Source organism: Felis catus, chromosome C1 (genome assembly GCF_018350175.1).
Source record: "Felis catus isolate Fca126 chromosome C1, F.catus_Fca126_mat1.0, whole genome shotgun sequence".
Lineage (NCBI taxonomy): Eukaryota > Metazoa > Chordata > Mammalia > Carnivora > Felidae > Felis > Felis catus.
Genome location: NC_058375.1, coordinates 216,060,591 through 216,080,439, shown reverse-complemented (window position 1 = coordinate 216,080,439; position 19,849 = coordinate 216,060,591). Strand labels below are relative to the sequence as shown.

The 19,849-nt window shown below is 55.0% G+C and overlaps 2 protein-coding genes across 6 annotated transcripts in view; one reads left to right on the top strand and one right to left on the bottom strand.

Annotated features, from left to right (window-relative positions):
- SH3BP4 (SH3 domain binding protein 4) overlaps positions 1–15,880 on the bottom strand; it is an 85,858-nt gene extending 69,978 nt beyond the window's left edge. For 2 of the 5 annotated variants that reach the window (XM_045034660.1, XM_045034662.1), the window contains exons 1-2: positions 4,009–4,342; positions 2,414–2,505 (exon numbers count right to left, since the gene is read on the bottom strand). In XM_045034660.1, coding sequence (XP_044890595.1) covers positions 2,414–2,505; positions 4,009–4,208 — 292 coding nt within the window. In that variant the 5' untranslated portion in view covers positions 4,209–4,342. Of the gene's footprint in view, positions 1–2,413; positions 2,506–4,008; positions 4,343–15,746 lie in introns of those variants that run through there. The other 3 variants (XM_023259832.2, XM_023259833.2, XM_045034661.1) reach the window with 3 other exon arrangements.
- LOC109502951 lies at positions 2,528–4,720 on the top strand. Its single transcript, XM_019838924.3, has 2 exons — positions 2,528–3,147; positions 4,230–4,720. Exons 1-2 carry the CDS (start codon positions 2,528–2,530, stop codon positions 4,663–4,665), a joined length of 1,056 nt encoding a protein of 351 aa, XP_019694483.2. The 3' UTR covers positions 4,666–4,720.
- Positions 15,881–19,849: the final 3,969 nt, after the last annotated feature.

Genomic DNA, 19,849 nt, shown 5'->3' with positions numbered 1-19,849 from the left:
CTTCCCCCCCTACTCTCTCTCAAAATGAGTAAACTTAAAAACAAAAGTAAGGATGCTGCCTGTGCCGGGCTCGGTGCTAATGCTGGCGACTTCTGAGTTCTGACCAGTGCAGCTGCACTGAGACGTAAGGCGCCGAGGGTCCCTGTTTGGGGGTGGGGGTGGGGGTGGGGCAGCCATGTAGCCTTAAGGCCTCAGGCAGAGGGTCCCACGGGGCAGGAAGCAGCAAAAGCAAAGCCCAGGGGTACGAACGCGCATCTCTTAGGGGACCACCGTGGAATCTGGGGGCCGGGCCTGGCGGATGCAGGCAAGAGCAGGTCGGAGATCCAACTGCTCGGAGACCAGCCTGCCAGTCCCCGGAAGCAGGCCACACCGAAAAGTTTAGGCTGACTCTGCAAAGCCAGGAAGGCCTCGGCGACCTGCACGCCAGATCGTATTTCCAGTTCTTGGGAAAACGCAAAGGCCGTGGGGTGAACCGTGCCCAGCAGGCTGAAGCCACCAGTGTGCATTCGCTGGGGGAATCAACGAATGGATGGATGGATGGATGGTTAGAACAAGGGGGACGCCCGGGGTCACAGAGCCACACGGCTCACAGCTGACGTCAGCGCGCGCGGGACGTGACGCGACTGTGGAGTCCCACAGAAACCCACCAGCACACATATCAACGCCACGTCCCAAATACAGAGAAGGGGGCTTCTGAGCACCGGGGCAGGGACTGGGACCTAGACCCTCGCCACACCCCAGAGGCACCCCCAGACGAAGGCATTAAACGCCCCAAACCAAAAGCAGACGCACACAGGACTGGAAAACCCAACTAATTAGAATCTCCACACAGCGAAACCCGGGTGACAGGATCGGCGGACCCAACAACACACAAGTCACGCGTCTCGGTGAAAACTGGGCCGGGGGCCCCAACGAGAGGAGGGGTGGCGGACGGGAGCTCGGCCAAGCCTCTCTCGTGGCCCAGGGGGCACAGTCCACGAGAACCGCACGCAGTCCCGACACACGTCAGGTGACCTCGGCGGGAACGCTCTCCGTGTCGTTTCGAGCTAAGTAGACCAGAGCCCCGGGACTTGGTGTAACCCCCGCGTCTGGAAGAAGGAGCTCGCCAACTGGGCCGAGACGCCAACTCTTCAGATCAGGTGGCGACAAAGCCAGCGGCGGTCCATCCGCCAGCGAATGGCTTACGCGCGGCGTGAAATCCATCAGAAACAAAACGACCCAGAAAACGGGACCGGAAATGTCGCACACACACAAAAGAGGAATTTTACACCGACAAAACGAAAACCATTAGCAGTCGTCCAGAGAAAACGGCGGAACCGCGGTCACCTCCAGGAACGTGAGCCCAGCTCTCGAAAATCCAATGGGCCCACGCGCGGAACACACATAAACCACATCAACCCAACCTAAATAAAACCCGACGTAAACCACAACATCATCGAGGAGCTTAATCTCATCGACCTGCGTCAAACTCCCTGTCCTGGAGAAAATGCAATTGCTGTGCAAGTAACCAAGGAATACTCGAAAATACTGGAAGCATTCCTGAGGCCTTTATTGAGCCCCAATGCAGTAATACCAGAAGCTAACTAGAAAATAAGAGGGAAGAAAGAGGGAAAAAGAGAAAAGGAAAAAAACTAAATACTTAAAGAACAAAGAGAATAGCTCAGGGTCCACCTGGCTCTGGGCCCTGATCACGTGACTATGTCTGGAAGGCCCCACTGTGAAAACCAACTGTAACCACACATCCCTGCCCCCTGCCATGGTTCTTTTTTTTTTTTTTTATTTTTTTTTCAACGTTTATTTATTTTTGGGACAGAGAGAGACAGAGCATGAACGGGGGAGGGGCAGAGAGAGAGGGAGACACAGAATCGGAAACAGGCTCCAGGCTCTGAGCCATCAGCCCAGAGCCTGACGCGGGGCTCGAACTCACGGACCGCGAGATCGTGACCTGGCTGAAGTCGGAAGCTTAACCGACTGCGCCACCCAGGTGCCCCCCCCCCCCCCGCCATGGTTCTACTGATGCTGCCATTTCCATTTATTCCCTCTGGGTTCCAACATTCTGGAACTTTCCATCAGTCATCACCTCTACCACCAAGCTGACCTGAGTTCCAGATTTCTGGGCGACTACAACCCAGAGGGGGCCTGCCTACCATTCATCCCATCAGTGGCGGCCAGGTTACAGAGGACCAGGTGGCCCTGGGCGTGGCCGCCACCACCTAATGGAGGGAGGCCCCACCGGGGGTTCTCCAAGGGTGGCAGGAAAAGCAGGGGCTCCTTCACCCATCTGGGCAGGGGGCTTCTCGTACTGTGCTGCTTCTTAGTTCAACGGACAATGGCCATTCAGAAAGGCACCCCAAAATGGGGGATATCTGAGGGCAGACCTCTCGGGTACAAAGACTGCTGTCTGAACACCTACCGCGCAGGGCTGTGAAGATCCACGATTCCCGATTATCGCAACGGAGAGCTCCGTACGGTGCCCGATGTGGTGTACTTCTTGCCAAGTGCCACCTTCGATGGGAACGAGAGGGAAATGGTCACACGGCCACACGGCACAGCGGGAGGGCTCACGTGGGCTTGCCAAGTGAGGGCGCAGTCGGGAGGGAATGTGGACACTCTCTCTTGCCCAGGTCCCCAACCTCCCAGCGTTAGGGGCTGCTCCACCCTTGGCTCCTGCTGGGGGACTGGAACGGTCCAGACTACCCACCTGGCTGTCACCTGCCCATGCCCATCTCGCCTGAGACGTCATCTTGCCTGTGTGCCCACGGCACTGCCCCCACGCTGCTCCCTGGTCTGGTTCTGGAAATCACCTCGCTTGCCCTGGGGCGTTCCCTGCCCCGGGCACCCAGCTGGGGGGGCAGAGCAGTGTAGCACGGCATGGATTCAAATCTGCTTCTGCACTCACAGCTCCGCCAGGTCCTTTACCCTCCCGGTGCCTCAGTGTCCCCGCTCCACAGAGATGGCAAGAGTCCTCCCGTCGCGGGTCGTGAGGACCAAGTTTTTTGGGAAAGCCGTGAAGCCATGGGATGGCACAGAGCAAGTGTTACTGACCTCTCTTCTACTACGATTAACCATCACTACTAACATATGCATAACGTATCTGTGTTATGCAAGAACGTCCAGGAAAATGACTTTGGTTTCCAAAGTTTCTGAGTATCCTTACAATTCAAAGCAAGATATGGGAATCAAAGACACAGAACCCCCCCCCCCAGGGTGTGGACGGGAGACTGAAAATGAGACGCCGGTGTTTAACACAAGCGCGGCGGGGGTGGGGGCTGGGGAGAAGCGCGCGGCCCCTGACATGCAGTCAAAGCGAGTTAACCCTGCTTCGGTGCTGAGCCCAGAAGTACCCGTGAACAACCGTCCTCCAGGGACACGTCTGGGGTGGTCATTTTCAGCGATCTGAGCCCCTCCACTCTGCTATCCACAACCATTACACGGAGAGCCCCCCCGGTCAAGTGCCTCGGCAAACAACCCCGTCAGTTCACATCCAGGCACTGGCACCACGTAAAACTCCTCACTGCCTGGTATTTCCAGGTCCTCGTAGGGTCCACGGACACATCCATGAGTCTCTTGGCCTCAGTGTCCTCATTGGTAAGTCGGGAGCAAACGGTTTCGCTGCCTGCAGGGGCAGGTGCAGGGGGAGGTAGCTACCACTTCTGTCTCTCCTCTCCTCTCCCACGACAGTTTCAATGTGCAGATTCCTTGCTTTGTGGAAGACAATGGAGGGGGCTGGGGGGGAGACCGGTGACGACCACCCCAGCCCTCACCCGCCCCTGTACACGTCCAAACGACTACTGCTTACTTCTGGGCGCTCCCCTCCAGCCCCGACTGCCTATTTGCAATTCCCGGCACTAAAACCCGAAGGCAAAGGACAACCACAAACCACCTGACGTATTCGAAGTCACACTCGCTCAGGTTTCCCCCCCCCCCCCCCCCCCCCCCCCCGAGTGCCTGAGTCCCAGTCGTCTGCTCAGCCATAATTCGGCATTGTGTCCTGCCTGCCTGGCTTACCTGTTACTCCCAGCCTCTGCACACCGCCCCCGACCCCAGGGTATCACTGCGATTCTCTCCCTTTTCCTGCTCATCAAAATAACCCGGCTCCTTCCCAGAAAAATAATGACTCCCAATTTAGCCAGCAGCCAATTTCTTGACAATTCCACTAATGACAAAAAAGCGGTGTTTGTGACATCATGTTCCAGCTTTTCAGTCATGTTCTTTTAACCTTGAAAAAGTAACGGTTTTACCCCGAGCACGTTGAGGACGGCGGGTTGTCCTCCTGGGACAGAAGGCTGTACTGAAGTTTCCCCCCAAGCGGAACCGGGATTAGCCAGGTCAACGTGGGTTAAACACAGAAATCCGCTGGACGGTCAGCAAAGCCACGGCCTCTCAGCGGCTCAGGCTGCTGCGGTCCCTGGAGGGGGCTGTCAGGAGGGGAAGGATGGCCTGGCCTGGGGGGTTGGGCCTGACCAGGAAAGCCAGGGCTCACCCCGATGCCCCTGTGCGCCACGGCCTGGGTGCACACGTCGGAGACAAGCGACCCAGGAGAGGTGCTCTGATCTCCGTCACAGGGTCCCTCTGATGTTGCTTCTGCTGAAAGACCTCCCCTTCTTCCTCAATACCTCTTCCTTTCTGGAACACAAAAATGCTGTGGCTCTCTTACTAATCTGACAGCTGCCTTAGCTTCCTGTGTCATTCCTGTTAACAAAGGTAATGCAACCCCGCGCAGAGTGGTCATTTAGTTGGATGATTTTAGGAGACTTTCCTAATAGGTCGGGAGGGAGAAGTGGCCGGTCACCCGGCAGGGTCACGGGAGTCCCAGGTGGAGAGAGGAGGGCTGTGAGGAGGTGATCCGGGGTGAGGGGAGGGTGTCAGACCCCTTTCAAGTCACGCCCACATGTTTAATCAAGTTTTTCCAGGGCCTGGAAGTTCAAAGCTGAATGAAGCCCAGAAGGACTGTTCCATCCAGCCACCTGCCCCTGGCATCCCCCGCCAGGGTCTCCCAGAAAGCAGTCACCTCCTTTGATTTCCTATACTCACCCAACTACCCACTGCCCCCGCCCCCAAGTCCCCTGCAGGCGCCTGCCCAGTTCTTTGTCTCTCACCTAGTGTCCTGAGCCCCCAGCACAGCTCGTGAACCCTGACCTCTCCTCCTGTACTGGTGGCCACTTCCCTAACCTCGTCTCCTGCACACTGGTGGCCACTTCCCTAACCTCGTCTCCTGTACACTGGTGGCCACTTCCCTAACCTCGCGAACCCTGACCTCTCCTCCTGTACTCTGGTGGCCACTTCCCTAGACAGAGGCCTCCAGCCTCTGCCTGGCACACAGCAGGGTCAGTGTGAGTGAGGGAATGAAGGCCTTTGAGTCAAACAACAGCTAATCGGGGGGGAACAGGGCCAGGGACAGCGCCCCGGAGAGTTACAAAAGGCTCAGCGCTCAGGCCCAGTCTAGGGGCTCCCCGCCCCCCAAACTCCACCGAGAACAAATACCCAGAGCGAAGGAGCTGTCCCCAGGCCTTCCCGTCAGCCTCCACAGTGCTGCCTCATGTTACAATAGGTGAGCAGTGACTCATGGCCGCGGCTGTGCCAAGAGGCAGCCAGGCCCCCGTTGCAAAGCCACGCTGAGGACACAGGCCAAAACACATTCCACCCCGAACGTAGTCTTCCTCTCTTGCCAGAACGCAGAAGTCCTGTGACAGCAGACCGCGCTTAGGAATCAAAAGGACGGCCTCACTGTCCGTAGAAGGCAGCAAGCACTTTCTCCTCTTAATGAACCTGGAAGTTGAAAACCAAGTCTGGGGCGCTGCCCTGGGCCAGACCCACCAGATCCAACCGCAGTCCGTCTCGTCACAGCTGATCAGAGACACCGCCCCACAAATCACCCCCGTGCCCAGAATGACATGGCCCTGGGGGGCGGGGGGGGCCCCTAGCAATGACAGTTCCTAAAGCAGCCAGCGAGGAAATCATCAGTCACTCCTTTCCAGGGCGGAGGGGGCCCCTAGGACCTCCGACAGAAACTCCTCCTTGTCCTCAGACGCACACTTCCCCCCAGATGTTAATGTTTTTGAAACCCGCGTGTAAGTGCACATCTTAAAATTCAGGTGTGCGTTTCCAAGCCCACCCCAAAAGCTCACAATGCAGAGCATGAGGGTTTGGGGTACCGGCAGGTCTAAGGCTGGTCTTAAAGTTCACCCGGTTGCATGAATCGGATGTAGAAACTCTTCTCAAGGTCACTGCCTTTGGAGGTGTTTCTCTGAGTAGCGATTACACATTCGTCCAACCGTTAATAGAATTAGAAGTCCTCTGGAGAATTTGAGCACAATAGTGGTAAAAAATTCATCCAAAGGAAAAACACGTATTGAAAAAAAGATGTGTGTATGGAGATGTTCACTGTAGTACTGTTTATAATTTCAGAGGAGCTGGAAATGGTCTCTGAATAAGGATTTGTTAAAGAGGGTACCTCCCGTACAAATCTGACGGTCATTTGGGGGTCCAAGTCTGTGTTTGCTGATGTGAAAATACGTCAGCAATAATTTTAGGTAAAAAGCAGTTTTTCAAAAGCATAGAGTTCATTCAAAAATAAGAAGGACTTGCGACGCATCAGGTGCGCACTGAACAAGTCTCCACTCTACCATGCTGCTCTGTTTGCAAGGGCTTGGACTTGACCTCTGAAGACGTCAGAGAGACCCTAAGAAAAATGTCCTGTCCACACCAGAGTGGTTATCGTGAGTGGCCGACTTCCAGTGATGTGAACTTTTTTCTCCTTTTGCATCTTATAATATATTTTTTTAAGTTTACTTTTATTGATGTTGAGAGGGGAGAGAGAGAGAGATGGGGGGGGGGGGAGGGAGCATGCACGAGCAGGAGAGGGGTGGAGAGAGGAGAGAGAGAATCCCAAGCAGGCTGACAAGGAGCTCGAACTCACAAATGCTGAGATCACGACCTGAGCTGAAATCAAGAGTTGAATGCTTAACCGACTGAGCCACCCAGGTGCCCCACGTTTTGTAATGTTTCTAAGATGAACATATGATTATTTGACTAATTTAAAAAACCTCAGGGGGAGAGGTCTTTTTTTTTTTTTAAGAGAAAAGAAGGAAAAATCACAATAAACTCCTCCAGAAAAATGTATTTATCTAGAAAGTACTTGCATTAAACACAACTCGTTTCTCAGTCCCCCCACTCGCAGCCCCCAGGGTAGTCCGGGCAGGTCAGGCCTTTTAAAACGCAGGCTCAGCGGCCACCAGGGACCGGCTGCTGGTCCCCCCGCACGTGAGACCGGTCAGAGCCACAATCCAGCCCAGGTCTGAGCCTGGGGCACAACCTGCTGACTGTATCCCTCCCATTTCCTCCTGCTCCCAGAAATTTGAGGAATGGGGCAAGGATTGGGGAAGTGATCCTTATTTAGACATCTACCAATACATCACGCCATCAGTCTGCGCCCGTATACGGTCCAAAGGTCAGACTGAACACCTAAAAATATCGAAGCCCTGCACTCCGGTTTAATTCAGATGGCGAAACATCACCAAAGAATCTCTATTTACTCAGTATTTAAGAAAAACTTGCGGTGCACACAGGACTCAAAAGAGGCCACGGTCACAAAAACCTCCCAGGGTAGGTATGGGGCTGATGCGGTAAAATCCACACCTCCGCGCCGACATCTCCCAGCTCCCAGAAGTAAGCACTACACCACCCTTTCCCAGACAAGAAAGCCGGGTCTCGAAGTTGTCCAGTGTCAAAATCAGAAGTAAACAGAAAAGCCCAAGTTCCAGACACGGACAGGTGCATGGGACTGAGAAGCCCCAGGTGTGCCCCGAGTCATGGGAGACGCCACGGCAAAGAGGAACTTCCCGGATTCCGGTCTGTGAAAAACTTAAGTTTCACCTATTTCTGTTCCCGGACAGCAGCTTGTGTACAAAGAACAGGGCTGGAAGAACAAGATAGGTGGCTGGTCGCTTCATTCTTCATTTTCCTTGAAGATTTTCCTTGAAGCACGTGTGACTTTCGCTTGTGCAAGTCAGGCTGTTTCCTAATTGACTGAAAAGAAAAGGCCATTTATAGGAGACTCGGCACAGTGCCTGACAAGGAGGAAAAGCCCGATGAATACTTGAAACCACAGAAAAATCTCCATGTTAAAAGGTGGATAGGAGTATTTCAAGTGTGTGCGCGTGCGTGTGTGTATGCCTTTCAAACAGTAACTACAGTTCCGAGATGAGCATCTAAATGTCAAATGACCTGAAACTGAATTTCTCGGGCTCTTAAGATATTTACAAATAAAATACAAGTGAGGGGAAGGACAAGGCTCGCACCTGGAGAAAATGAACTCCTGGTGGCCTTTTCCTTTCTTCCCACAGTCACTATACCACCTGTGACTGCCAGCATCCGCCACAGCCCTGATTACGGAGCAGAGAAGGCCCTTCAGGCACCTGTCTCTGTGACCAGCATACACTTGTCCCCAGGTGAACAGTCCTGAAATCATAGATGGTTCTAATAAAATACGAGCGAAACACGTGCGCTGCATGAACTCGAAGAAACTCATTTTGGATGTACAGCCAGTGTCCGATCTCCCAAGACGTCACCCTGAGCCAGCACCCTCTGACGAGGGCCTGAAACGTGAACAAAATGGGACAGTGAGGTTTCCTCATCCGGCACTACAAAGGTAAAATATCCAACAGGTGTCGCCAGGACACCAGGACTCTGAGGGACAGAGCTTTTCTCCTGTAAATGTCTTGAACACTGATTTCTGAAACCACAAAGGGGGAAAAAACAAATAGCCCAACTTCTGCGAGGGGTATTCGGGATGGGGGCGACGGAGAGGAAAAGGGAGACCAGACCAGAGCAGACGACCGTGTTGACTGTGACCGTGGACCTCCGCGCCGTCAACTGAGCGATTCCGGCACTTTACGTGAGTTATTTACACGTATTATTGTATCAGCTCCAGTGACGGTTTCCAGTGAAATTTCAACACAGCGCCTTGACTTTCTATTCGCCCAAAGGACACGTACACATATGTGATACCACTTCTCAAAGCCACGATTCTCAGGGTCATAAGAAACAGAGAGTCGAACGCATGTGCAGCGTTAGCATATTCCACTTACTTCTTTGTATTCAAAACCTATTAAAAATTCAAATCCTTTCAATTTGAATTTGGGGCAGTAGCGGAAAATGGGTAAGCAAAGGTGGAGTGAAGCCTCGCTGAATGAAACGTTAAATGGCAGAGTGACAGAGGTGCCACTCGACATTTCCGAGTAAGCTGATTACCATTCACAGGCCAGAATTCTTAAAAGCCAGAAATTACTTCTGCCACCCAGTGTGCGTTTTGAACTGTTAAGATGTCTAAGAAGAGAACGTTAACGTGCTCCCCAAATGGTTATACGGGAGGTCACCACCTTGAGTGTTCAGCTTGGTCAGCCCCTCTCTCCACCTGTCAGTTCCCACGTGCAGGGGACACACTGTCTGTGCACGGAAGGTGTGGCGATCAAGTGTAACCGGTGCTGAGCAGTGTCCAGCCTAGCGGGTCAACAGACATGCAGGGAGCAGGGTCCGCTCCACATCTTGGGGACCCAGGAAGGGCTTCTTGAGAAGGGGCCTGCACCCAGGAGTCCCCCAGCCAGCACCCCCCAAAGGCGAGCAAAAAAATGAGCCAGATGAGCACAGGGCGAAAAGGCATTTGGGGAAGTCTTCTGTAACCTGTTCTTCCCGATGACAACCACCCACAACCATCTCCTTCCTTCCCTCAGGGGACCTGGGGCCACTCACCCACTCATTGCCCTGGAGTATTGCAGGCCCTCTGACCCAGCCCTGGGTCCCTCTTGTCTCGACACCATCAAACGACAGTCCTATTTCTTTTACCGCTAACATTCTTCTCAGTGGTCCACGCTCGGTGTTCTCGATTTTTTTCTAGAAGCTTCCAACCACCACAATCACACGGGTCTAACAAGCCAAACCCAGGGGCCCCCTGTCTTCCTGATGTTGCTTCTCTGATCAACCCCACAACCACCTTGTTTATGTCAGGCTCTCAACCCCCTTCTCCTCTACACCCCATCTTCTGCCCGGCTCGGTGGGACACAGAGCCTGCATGGTCTCCCGCTTCCAGCAGCTTCTTTCCTCCTCCCCCTTGGCTTTCCTGCCCCCATCTTCATGGGGTGACCCGAAGCGTGCTCCCAGGGGCCCCAGCTCACACTCAGAGTCTCCAGTGAGCTGTTCCACATTCATGGGCTCAACCCTAAGGAAACGAGGCCCCAGTCGGTGCTCTCAACCTCTCAACCGGTCCTCCTCGTCTCATCACCCTGTAAGGGAACAACCCCAGGGCCGCCTCCTCCAATTCTGCATCCCGGGGGCCTAGCTTCCCTCTTCCTGCTAACAAGCCTGGCTCAGAAGTTCAAGGACGCTCCCCCCTTCCCACGTGCTTGCTGTCTCCCAAGGAGCTCTCGCTGTTTTAAAATAATTTGGCTGCTAATGATGATAGAGAACAAACAATCAGATTATGTGTGTAACCAAGCTCAGACTCACAAAGCCCTTAGTTTCTCCTTTCTTCGCTTGGGTGGTCCTGGGAAGCTCCTCTCGACTCTGGCGCTCTGCTTTGAAATCAGCTCTTCAAAAACCCACCCAAGAAGCGATCGCCCCAAGGACAGGCCTCCTGGCTTGATCCCGATCCCTTTGTCCACGAACACCCTTCTCTGTTCTAGACCAGCGGGAGAGACCAAGGCACCACCAGGAAGTATGCTGATCGCCACCCACGGAAGGAAAGGGCCAACGGAGTAAGGTCTCCAAATGGCAACTGGAAAGGTCAGGGACCTCTGGCTGCCTTTCCAAGAACCTGGCCCTAAAAACCTTCCCTGGCTTCAAATACCGGGTCTGCCCCACCCGGTCCCAAACCACATCTCCAGTCCTTCCTACAAATTCCCCCACCTCGGCGGAGTGGAGCCCTGAGTACTAGAGTAGAACGGGGATTCTCACGGGGAGTTTGTAGAAACTGCCCGTGTCTGGGCCCCACCCTCAGAGATCTGGATTCCACCGGGCACCAGGCTGGCGAAGGTGGATTTTTACAAAATCTCCCAGGAGATTTCAACGTCCAGTACGTTTTGAGGCTGGCCGAATCGGGCTACCAGCGACATCCACGTCCTCTCCCGGCCCAGCTGCCAGGCACACGCGGTCCGGGCAGAAGCCGGGCGACTGGGTCACGGGTTCCCCCACTCGGTAAGGGGGCCGGCTGCGGGGGCTCAGAGCGACGGAAGGCGGGCTGCAGCTGGCTCCCACTGGCTCCCGCAGGTTGTGCGACATTTAGTGCCGCAGCTGGTGCCAGAGGGGGTGTTTACACGACAGCACCCTAACCGGCAGGTGCCGCCAGAAAGGCTCTTTGTTCCTTTCCTCGGAGAGTGGGGTTTTCAGTGGAGCACAGGCCTGGGCAGGCCGGCAAAGGACACCTCTGTTCCCTCCAGGCCCGGGGACCCGAGCAGGCTTGCGTGTTCCTGAAAATGGGACAGGGTTTCCTGCCTCAGTCCCACAGACCGGGGGAAAGAGGAAGACAGAGAGAGGAGAAATGAATACCAGGAATTCTGGAACCACAGAAGCCTTCCACGGGAAGTTTTCTTCTCAATTTGTTCAGAGGAGTGGGGCTAACAGGAACCAGCAGAGAGTTTCTCCAGAGACAAGCTTTTAATGAGCAGATAAGCATAATCTCGGGGCATGTCATTTATTTGATTACGACGCGGAAGGCGGAATCCTTATCTTTCATTGACTTACCAGACTTCCCATAATCTTTACCTTGTTCTAGTGACCTCATCTGCCCGGAATACCCTCGCTTCCTGGTACCAGAACAGACTTCACGGTGGCTCCTGTCCGAGTTACCCCAACTTCAAAACCTCAGTCTCCCAAAGAAATCAACCTTGACCCTGTGGACAGGGCGGGACACAGCTCGCACCCCCCCCCCCCCACCACCACGCCGGGGAATAAAGGTGCCAACCGGCTGCCTTCCATTTAGGCTGCAGAGATTTTTACGGGTTTTAGAGATGTCTCACCTTCAGAGTGCAAGCTTTTTTAGAATTGTGCAAGGGAGGCAGGTACTCTGCTATCTTCCTGAGCGTGGCTTCATGTGACCCAAAGGTATGAATGCCTTTCATTTTAGCACACTGGGAGATGCGATCACGAGCTCTGGGCTCAGGCAGATATAGGCTGATTTCTCACCTCAAGCACTTTTTGGACCACTGTGTTGTGAGAGCTGCTTAAATTCTCGTAGCTTCCTTGTAAAATGGAACCCCTCGCGGTGTCTGGAGGGATTTTTAAGCGTGCACTCCAGGCCCGATGCTTCGTAAGCCCTTCTTGTCCCCAAACCGCCCTAAATTTCAGCTTCAATTTGGTGAACCCAGCCCACCTCTCTACTTCCTGAAATCTTACTCGCTTACTGAGCGTTTGGTTCGGGCGGGCACTGGGTCACCTGGCGGATGGGGGGCCGTGATGCCCCGGGTGGGGTTCACCCTTCCCTCCCTGAAACACACCCCTTTATTTCTAAAATACCTTCTGCATTCTCTTGCCTTCGAAAGGCCGAATACTGACATCCTCTCCCTTAAGACGTGCGGCCAGATGGCACCAGGTGCTGTTATGTAACACACGGATGCCCCAGGGCCCACTGAAAAGCAGGCTCAGGCTTCCTGAGAGATCCTGAACAAGTCGCGGGACTGTGCCCTGGGTGTTCGGGGACTCGGTGAATTATTTTTCGGTCCCTCCCGCGGAGGGTGAAGGCGGAAGGTGGGGCTTCTATTGTGCCAATAGCTGGGGAGGCCGGAGGCGCAGAGTCCTGGGAGCTGAGTGTAAACACTGAAGGACCCCGGGCTCCCCTCTGGGCCAGGAGCAAAGCCAGCCAGAGCACTCTGGGTGATGTCTAGGCAGCTGCCCGGTGACCCTTTTCCCGGTAACTGGGTTGTCAGGCAGTGACCTCGGGGCAAAGATGCCCCAGTGTGCATCTCCAGGGCCTTCGAAAATATCCCGGGGGCCTGACTCCAGTTCTCAGAAGAAAAGTCACAGCACTGCCCGGTTCAGGTGTTGAATTTGAAAATAACAGACCTAAGGAAAACCCACGTGGCTGGCCCAAGGCCCGCTCGCTACAACAGCAGCTTCTACTCAGTCAAAACAAGGCTGATGCCCTAAACAGGGAGCCACAGACATTTGCGTGGAGCCCGGCATGAGGTCGGCAAGGGTCGAACTCAGGGATTCTTAACCTTGTTTGGGTCAAGGGCTTCCCCTAAGAAGCTGAGGGAAGCCAGGGGGCCTCCTCCCCAAGGAACTGGCTGCGATCTGAAGATTTAAATGTGGGAGCGGCCTCCCAGGACCCAAGGGCGTAAACCCCATTCACATTAGCATACCTTATCGACGGACTAGAAGCCATTAGAATAAGAAAGAAGTCTGCACCAGCAGCCGCAGGAAAGTAATTCCAGGCTGCTGGGTAACCAGAAATCAAGTTAGCAAACAACAGCAAGGGAGAAAATTCAGGAAGACTGCCTCTTCCTCCCTCCACCGAGAAAATTAAGAGCATAACACTAATTGGCAGACGGCCCAGTTAAGGACACTTAGCTGCAATTTGTCCAGCCCTCATTCTGGGTCCTTCTGGAAATCCCCCTGTGTCTGGGCTGCGATCAGCTAGACCTTGGGCAGATCAAAGCGCTGGTGGTAGCAACAATAAACACACGAAACTATCAAATGACAAACAGGCGCCCTGCAGACCGGCCTACAGAGAGGCTCTGCCACCGTGGTTTCTCTGCCGGGGGAACAAAAGGCAACGTGCGTGCACCGCTCCCCACGCGGGCTTCGCACACCAGGTCCGAGTCCCTAGTAATTGTTTTCAAAGGCCACAAAGTGTGGGGCCTGCGTCTTGGAACAACAGGAAAAAAACTAAAGCTCACAGAAGCTTCTCCGGCACCGCAGATCTGAGCTGCTCATTGTTCGTTTCGTAAACAAGCGAGCTGTAAGACAAATCCCTAGGAAGCCAGGTTTGTTCACTTTCTGAGTCCTCCCAGAACTAACTGTTCCTTCTGGGATCAGCGTGGCCTTGGCATTCCACAGATGGACAGGCACGGGGGCCTGTGCAACGGGGGGCCCACTTAATGTCAGTCTCCCCTCACCCTCCCCACAACCGCCCACATGCGGAAAGCAGAGCGAGGAGGCGGACTGGGGGGGTGCTGTCTCCTTCCAAGCCCCCGCCCCCTCCCCGACCTGTTGGACAGAATGCACTGAGCAGGGAGCCGGGAACGTTCTCCAGGCTCCACCGGACATCAGTAGAGACTGTTTCCTGGTCAGGGCGGCCAGGTGGGAGGTAGACTGTTTTTATTTGATGACGACAGCAACGTGGAACAGCAAAACGCTCCCTAGCCCCTTAAAGTACAGCCGCTGTCCATCCAAGAATGTCAAAACGCTTTGCAAACCACCCATTAATTTTTATGGTGGCCTGAGAAGCAGATTGAGAATCATTACCTTCATTATTACAAGGCAAGGAACCAAAACCACAGGGGAAGGTGGAGAGGCACCAGGCCAATCAAGTCTTACCCAGTGTTCTAAGCTGACTGCGCCCTCTCTCTCCACCTCAGGCCTGCAGGAAGGGAACCCGTGGCCAGCTGAGAAGGGAGCCAGGCCAATAAGCCCAAACTTTGGTGTTCAGAGACCATCACACTTAGAAGGGTGGGGAAGGGTAGAGTCGCATAAAGCGATTACTTTGATTTAGGCAGGAGAGGCTCCAGTGGTAACTTACTCATTAAATCGGCAAGCCTATGACCCCAAGAATGTAAACATTGAAGGCAGGTAGGAAGAGTGCGATCACGGATGGTTTCTGTTTTACTGTTTCTGTTTCTCTTTATTACGTTTTGTACCCAAAGCATATACTGCTTTTGTGATCAAAAGTTACACGAACTTATTACTGATGGAGGACACAGTGCAAATCTGCTGCATTAACTTGCCAAGAATCAGCACGAATAAAATCCAGCCCAACGTCCCCTTCTTGAATCTCACTGGCCGGGAGACTTCCCCGGCCTCTCGGCACGTAGAGGGCCGCCGCCCGCGCGCCGCCCGGCACCCCGGGGAAGGGCCAGTGCCGGCCTGGTCCCCCGGCTGCAGGAGCGGCCGCGGGCCAGGAGCCGCCCGCACTCCCGGGCACCACCAATCCGCAGCGCGGAGCCGGCTTCCCGGGAAACATCACTTGGGAGAACAACGTGCCTCTCTCCCGGCCGTCCCCACCCGCCGGCCGCCCGCGCTATCAGCTCGCGGCTGCTCGCTCACCGGACAGCCGGGCCAGAACCCGGGATTTTCATTTCCATCCTAAAACGAGGGATCTCCGAAGTTGAAATATGCATTGTCACCAACAAGTTTAACCCGGGACCGCGCGCCCCCTCTCCTCCCCAGGGCCGCGCGAGGGGGCGCCCCGGGGACGCGTGCGGTCACCGAGCCGGGCCACCCCGCAGGGCCTGCCTGGGAGGCGCCAGGGCCAGGAGAGGGGGGCTCCGACAGCGGCTCGGCGCCCGGAACCCCGGCCCGGCCGCCTGCGCCGGGGTGACTCGGGAGCCCAGGAGGCGGCCAGGGGCGCGAGTCTTCCCGAAACCTCCCGGCGCCGGCCGTGCCCAGGCAGCCGGAGCTCCGAACTCAGGCGACGGGCGAGCGATCGGCGCCCACGAGGGTGCGAGCCCGCCGAGCCCCGGCAGGCGCCGCGGGAGCGAGGCCGGGCGCGGGGCGGGAGCGGCCCGCAGGGGACGGCCGGGCTGCCGCCAGCTTACCTGGCTCGCACTGCGTCCCCGCGGGCTCCTGCGGCTCTCGTCGCGGTCTGGGAGCTCAGCCCGGCCGGGGACGCGCGCGGCTCCGCGGAATCTCCGCGCGAATCTCCGCGCGGCGGCGGCGAACGGCCGGGACCGCCGAGAGTGCCCCGAGCGCTCGGCCCGCGCCTCCGCGGGCGGAGGGTGGTCCCCGCGCCGGGGCGGGGCCGCGAGGGCGGGGGCGGGAGCGGGGGCGGGGCGCGCGAGGCGGGGACCCGGGCTCGGAGGGGAGGGATGGTCTCCGCGCCGGGGCGGGGCCTGGGGGCAGGGCGGTGCCTGAGCCGAGGCTACTTGGGAGACGGGGAGTGAGGGAGAAAGGGGGACAGGGAGGGGGAGCAGGGAGCAGGCCTCCGCAGGCCTATCGGACGGAGGCGGGGCAAGAGCGGAGGGGGCGTGGCCGATCATGGGGCCGGGGGGGCCAGAGGCAGGGGCGGGGTATGGACCAGCGGGTCCCCCCGCTCCCCCGAGGCCGTGGGGGCGGGGTTTAGCCCAGGCGGCTGCTAGGCCGGGGCGGGGTAGGAATAAGTAAGGGGCGGGCCAACATGGAGGGGCGGACCTCGCTGCGGCAGCCGAGAGGCCGGGGGGCGGAATGTGGATAATTAGGGGGCGTGGCCGAGCCGTTGTCGCCGGAGGCCGGGGGTGGGGCGAGCGCGAAGGGGGCGGGGCCGACGGGGCCTCCGGGAGGCCGGAGCCGGGTGTGGTTTGCAGGGGCGGGGCTGTGCCGGGGCCGCCGGAGGCCCGCCCGGGAGAGAGCGTGCCGGCGGGGGGTGGCGCCGCGGCTCTCCTACCCCCGGCGGGGACCTGGCCTGGGTGCCTCCTCCTCTTCCTCCTCCCGGCGCCAGCCCGGAGAATGGGGTCCCGGTCGCCGGGCGCCCCCGGGGTCGTGGTCCCTGGCACCGAGCAGATCTAGATGCGCCTGGTTCATAGTGACCTTTCGGTCACGCTCCTGTGCTCCCCGCACCCCTGTCCTCCCACCCCTTCTTGGAGAACTCCAAGAGGGACCCCTGGGTGAGGTTTGGATCCTCCAGCGTCGGCCAGGACGCGGAGGGTGGTGCCTAACTCTGAGAATCCTGTTTCTAACACCGGTCGAGGACGGTGGAATGCAGGCGGTTGCGGGGCTGTGAGGGCAAGTGCAAAATGGAAAAGTAAGACGAAAAGAAAGGCAGTCACGGTGAACGTTACAAAGAAGGAGTACTTCCTGCTGCGCAGAGTGCAAGTAGAATACGTAGCATCATAACCGTTTACGTTTCGCCAAGCCTGTGTCCCTAAGCCAGGCATGCAATAAGCGCTCAATAAATGCTCAGTAAATTGAACCACCACTGACTTACTGCGTGGCAAGCACTTTCCATGGGGTGACACACTTCATCCTAAATCCCATACTTGGCTACTCTCCTTAGTCCATTTCACACTTGCGTAGACTGAAGCTCCAGGGTTTAACTGGACAGCAAGAAAGTAGTAGAACCAGAATTTGACCTGAGACCACTCTGGAGACTGGATTCTAACCACTTCTGGCAATTGCCAGCCTTCTTACTGCAGCACGGGAGTCCCCCCTGCACGACTGAGGGCCCTCGACAATGCAGAAACCTGGAGGAATCAGGGGTCTTTCCTGGGACAAAAGCTATCATTGGCTGACCAAGGTCCATAGCTAGTTACCCCTTGAGTCCTTTTTCGCCATTAACCAGTAGGGCAGATACTTTTATTATTCTCATTAAAAAAATTTTTTAATGTGTATTTATTTTTGAGAGAGAGAGAGAGAGAGAGAGAGAGAGACAGAGCACGGGTAGGGGAGGGGCTGAGAGAGAGGGAGACACAGAATCTAAAGCAGGCTCCAGGCTTGAGCTGTCCCTGATGCTGGGCTCAAACTCAGGAACCATGAGATTACGACCTGAGCCTGTCGGAGACTTAACTGACTGAGCCACCCACACGCCCCTTATTATGCTCATTTTATGTGCTGTATCAGGATCTCATGGGAGCACAGGATTCTAAATGCAAACCCTGGATTTTCAGAGGACACAGGAAGACAGAGACATGGGTCAAGAAGGGTGAATATTGGTGTCTGATTTTGGTGTGGGCAACTGAATTCCTGCAAATGATACAATCAGCCCTAAAATGTATGTTGCAGCCTTTAAAAGGAGGCAGTCACCCTGAAAGGGCAGGTAGAGAAGACTCAGAGAGGAAGAGAACATCAAAGGGGCATTTGGGGGGCCCAGGAAATTCTCAATGGTATCAGGACAGGCTAAGAGCACTGACCCGGGAGCCAGCCTGCTGGGCTTGAATCTCTGGCTGTTTTACCTCTCTGTGACTCAGTTTCCTAAACAAATATGAAAATTAAATGCTGCATGTAAACTGTTTAGCAGATTAGCACAGATCAACATTCAACACACAGAAATAATCCAATAAGAAAGCCAGAGTCGGGTCTGGGGGAAGCTGGGCGACAACGTTACACGTTTAGGGGTAAGTTGTGTGCGGACTCTTTTTGCCTTTCCTGTTCTTGAAGGCAAGGAGGTCTCAAGAGGTTGCTTCCTGTTGAGTGTATGCTTTCTCGTTCCACCAATTTTTATTCCTTGCCCTTCCAAAGACAAAAGAAACAAACAAACAAACAAACACGTAAGCTATTCCTAACGTTCAATGACCCAACAAGCATTTCTAGTGGGAACATGTACAGCAAAATCAGTAAGTCGGGGTTTTAGGTACGAAACTAACGCATGTTTGTTTCAAAGGACAGGGATGGTTAGAAAAGTGTGTTGTGTAACAATTTCATACCTTCTCCCTCGAGTCCACGGGTTAACAGTGCGTTATTATATGTCCCTGCAGAAACATTTCCTAAGCATTTACATATGTGTTAGTGTGTTTGTGCCTGAATTTATCTTACACGGGTGTGTGATGTGAATGTGTGTACTCACTCTCCTATGTGTAAACACAAGCTCAAGTACCCAGAGGAAGCCAGGCTGGCTGTAATGGGCACTGAGATGGGGCTTCCCGTGGCTGAATGCCAGCCGCACCGCTTAATGGCTGGGTGTTTACTCATCTAAAAATGGGTGCAGTGCTCGCAAGGATTCGATGGGAGAGAATGCACGCAGATTGCTCTGTGTTGCGTGTATATTATTTATACACATAAGCCCTTGTCATCATTACTTACACACGCACATATCCACACGTGTGCTTTGAGTCACATAAAACCCAAGAGAGCAATCTTAGGTTTGTATCATCTGTGCACAGAAGTACCCTTTTTTCAAATCCCTGTAGTTCTTTTTTTTTTTTTTTCAACGTTTATTTATTTTTGGGACAGAGAGAGACAGAGCATGAACAGGGGAGGGGCAGAGAGAGAGGGAGACACAGAATCGGAAACAGTCTCCAGGCTCTGAGCCATCAGCCCAGAGCCTGACGCGGGGCTCGAACTCCCGGACCGCGAGATCGTGACCTGGCTGAAGTCGGACACTTAACCGACTGCGCCACCCAGGCGCCCCCTCAAATCCCTGTAGTTCTTAAGGGGACAACTTGGTAACTTTGCTCTGAGGGGAAAGAGTCGAGGAGACAGGCTGAGAAAGCGAACTTCAGACTTCACAAAAGGATTCCTCCACGAGGGTGGGCTCTTCTAGAAGGGTCTGTATTCTGTGCGTAGGAAAAATGCCATGCTAGGAAGATTCTTGAGTGTAGGAAAGCAAAATGCACAGATAGGTTAGAGGAAGGGAGTGGGGTGGTTTGGACCGTCAACACGTGCCTCTGTTATTTCAACCCGCAGTAGTTTAAGCTTAATCCGCACCAATCGCCACCACCGAAGATTCACTCTAAGTGCTTCTCAAAATAGACACAGCGGCCCCAGAGATAGCAGGTCAAAGAAGAAAACTCCCAAGGGCCACATACGGTCCTGAACTCTGCCAAAATTTGCTCATGTTATAGCGTTCTGGCCGCCTGCAAAATACACTTCCCGTTAGGGTAGAAGCACCCAGAAATTTCACGTAGGCCCATCATGAAAGTATCTCTCTATGGACGAGGGCGTTCTCAACAAGGAAATAAAAAGAATACTGTTCTTTTGGTGATGTGAAATCAGGAATGACCAAATTGCC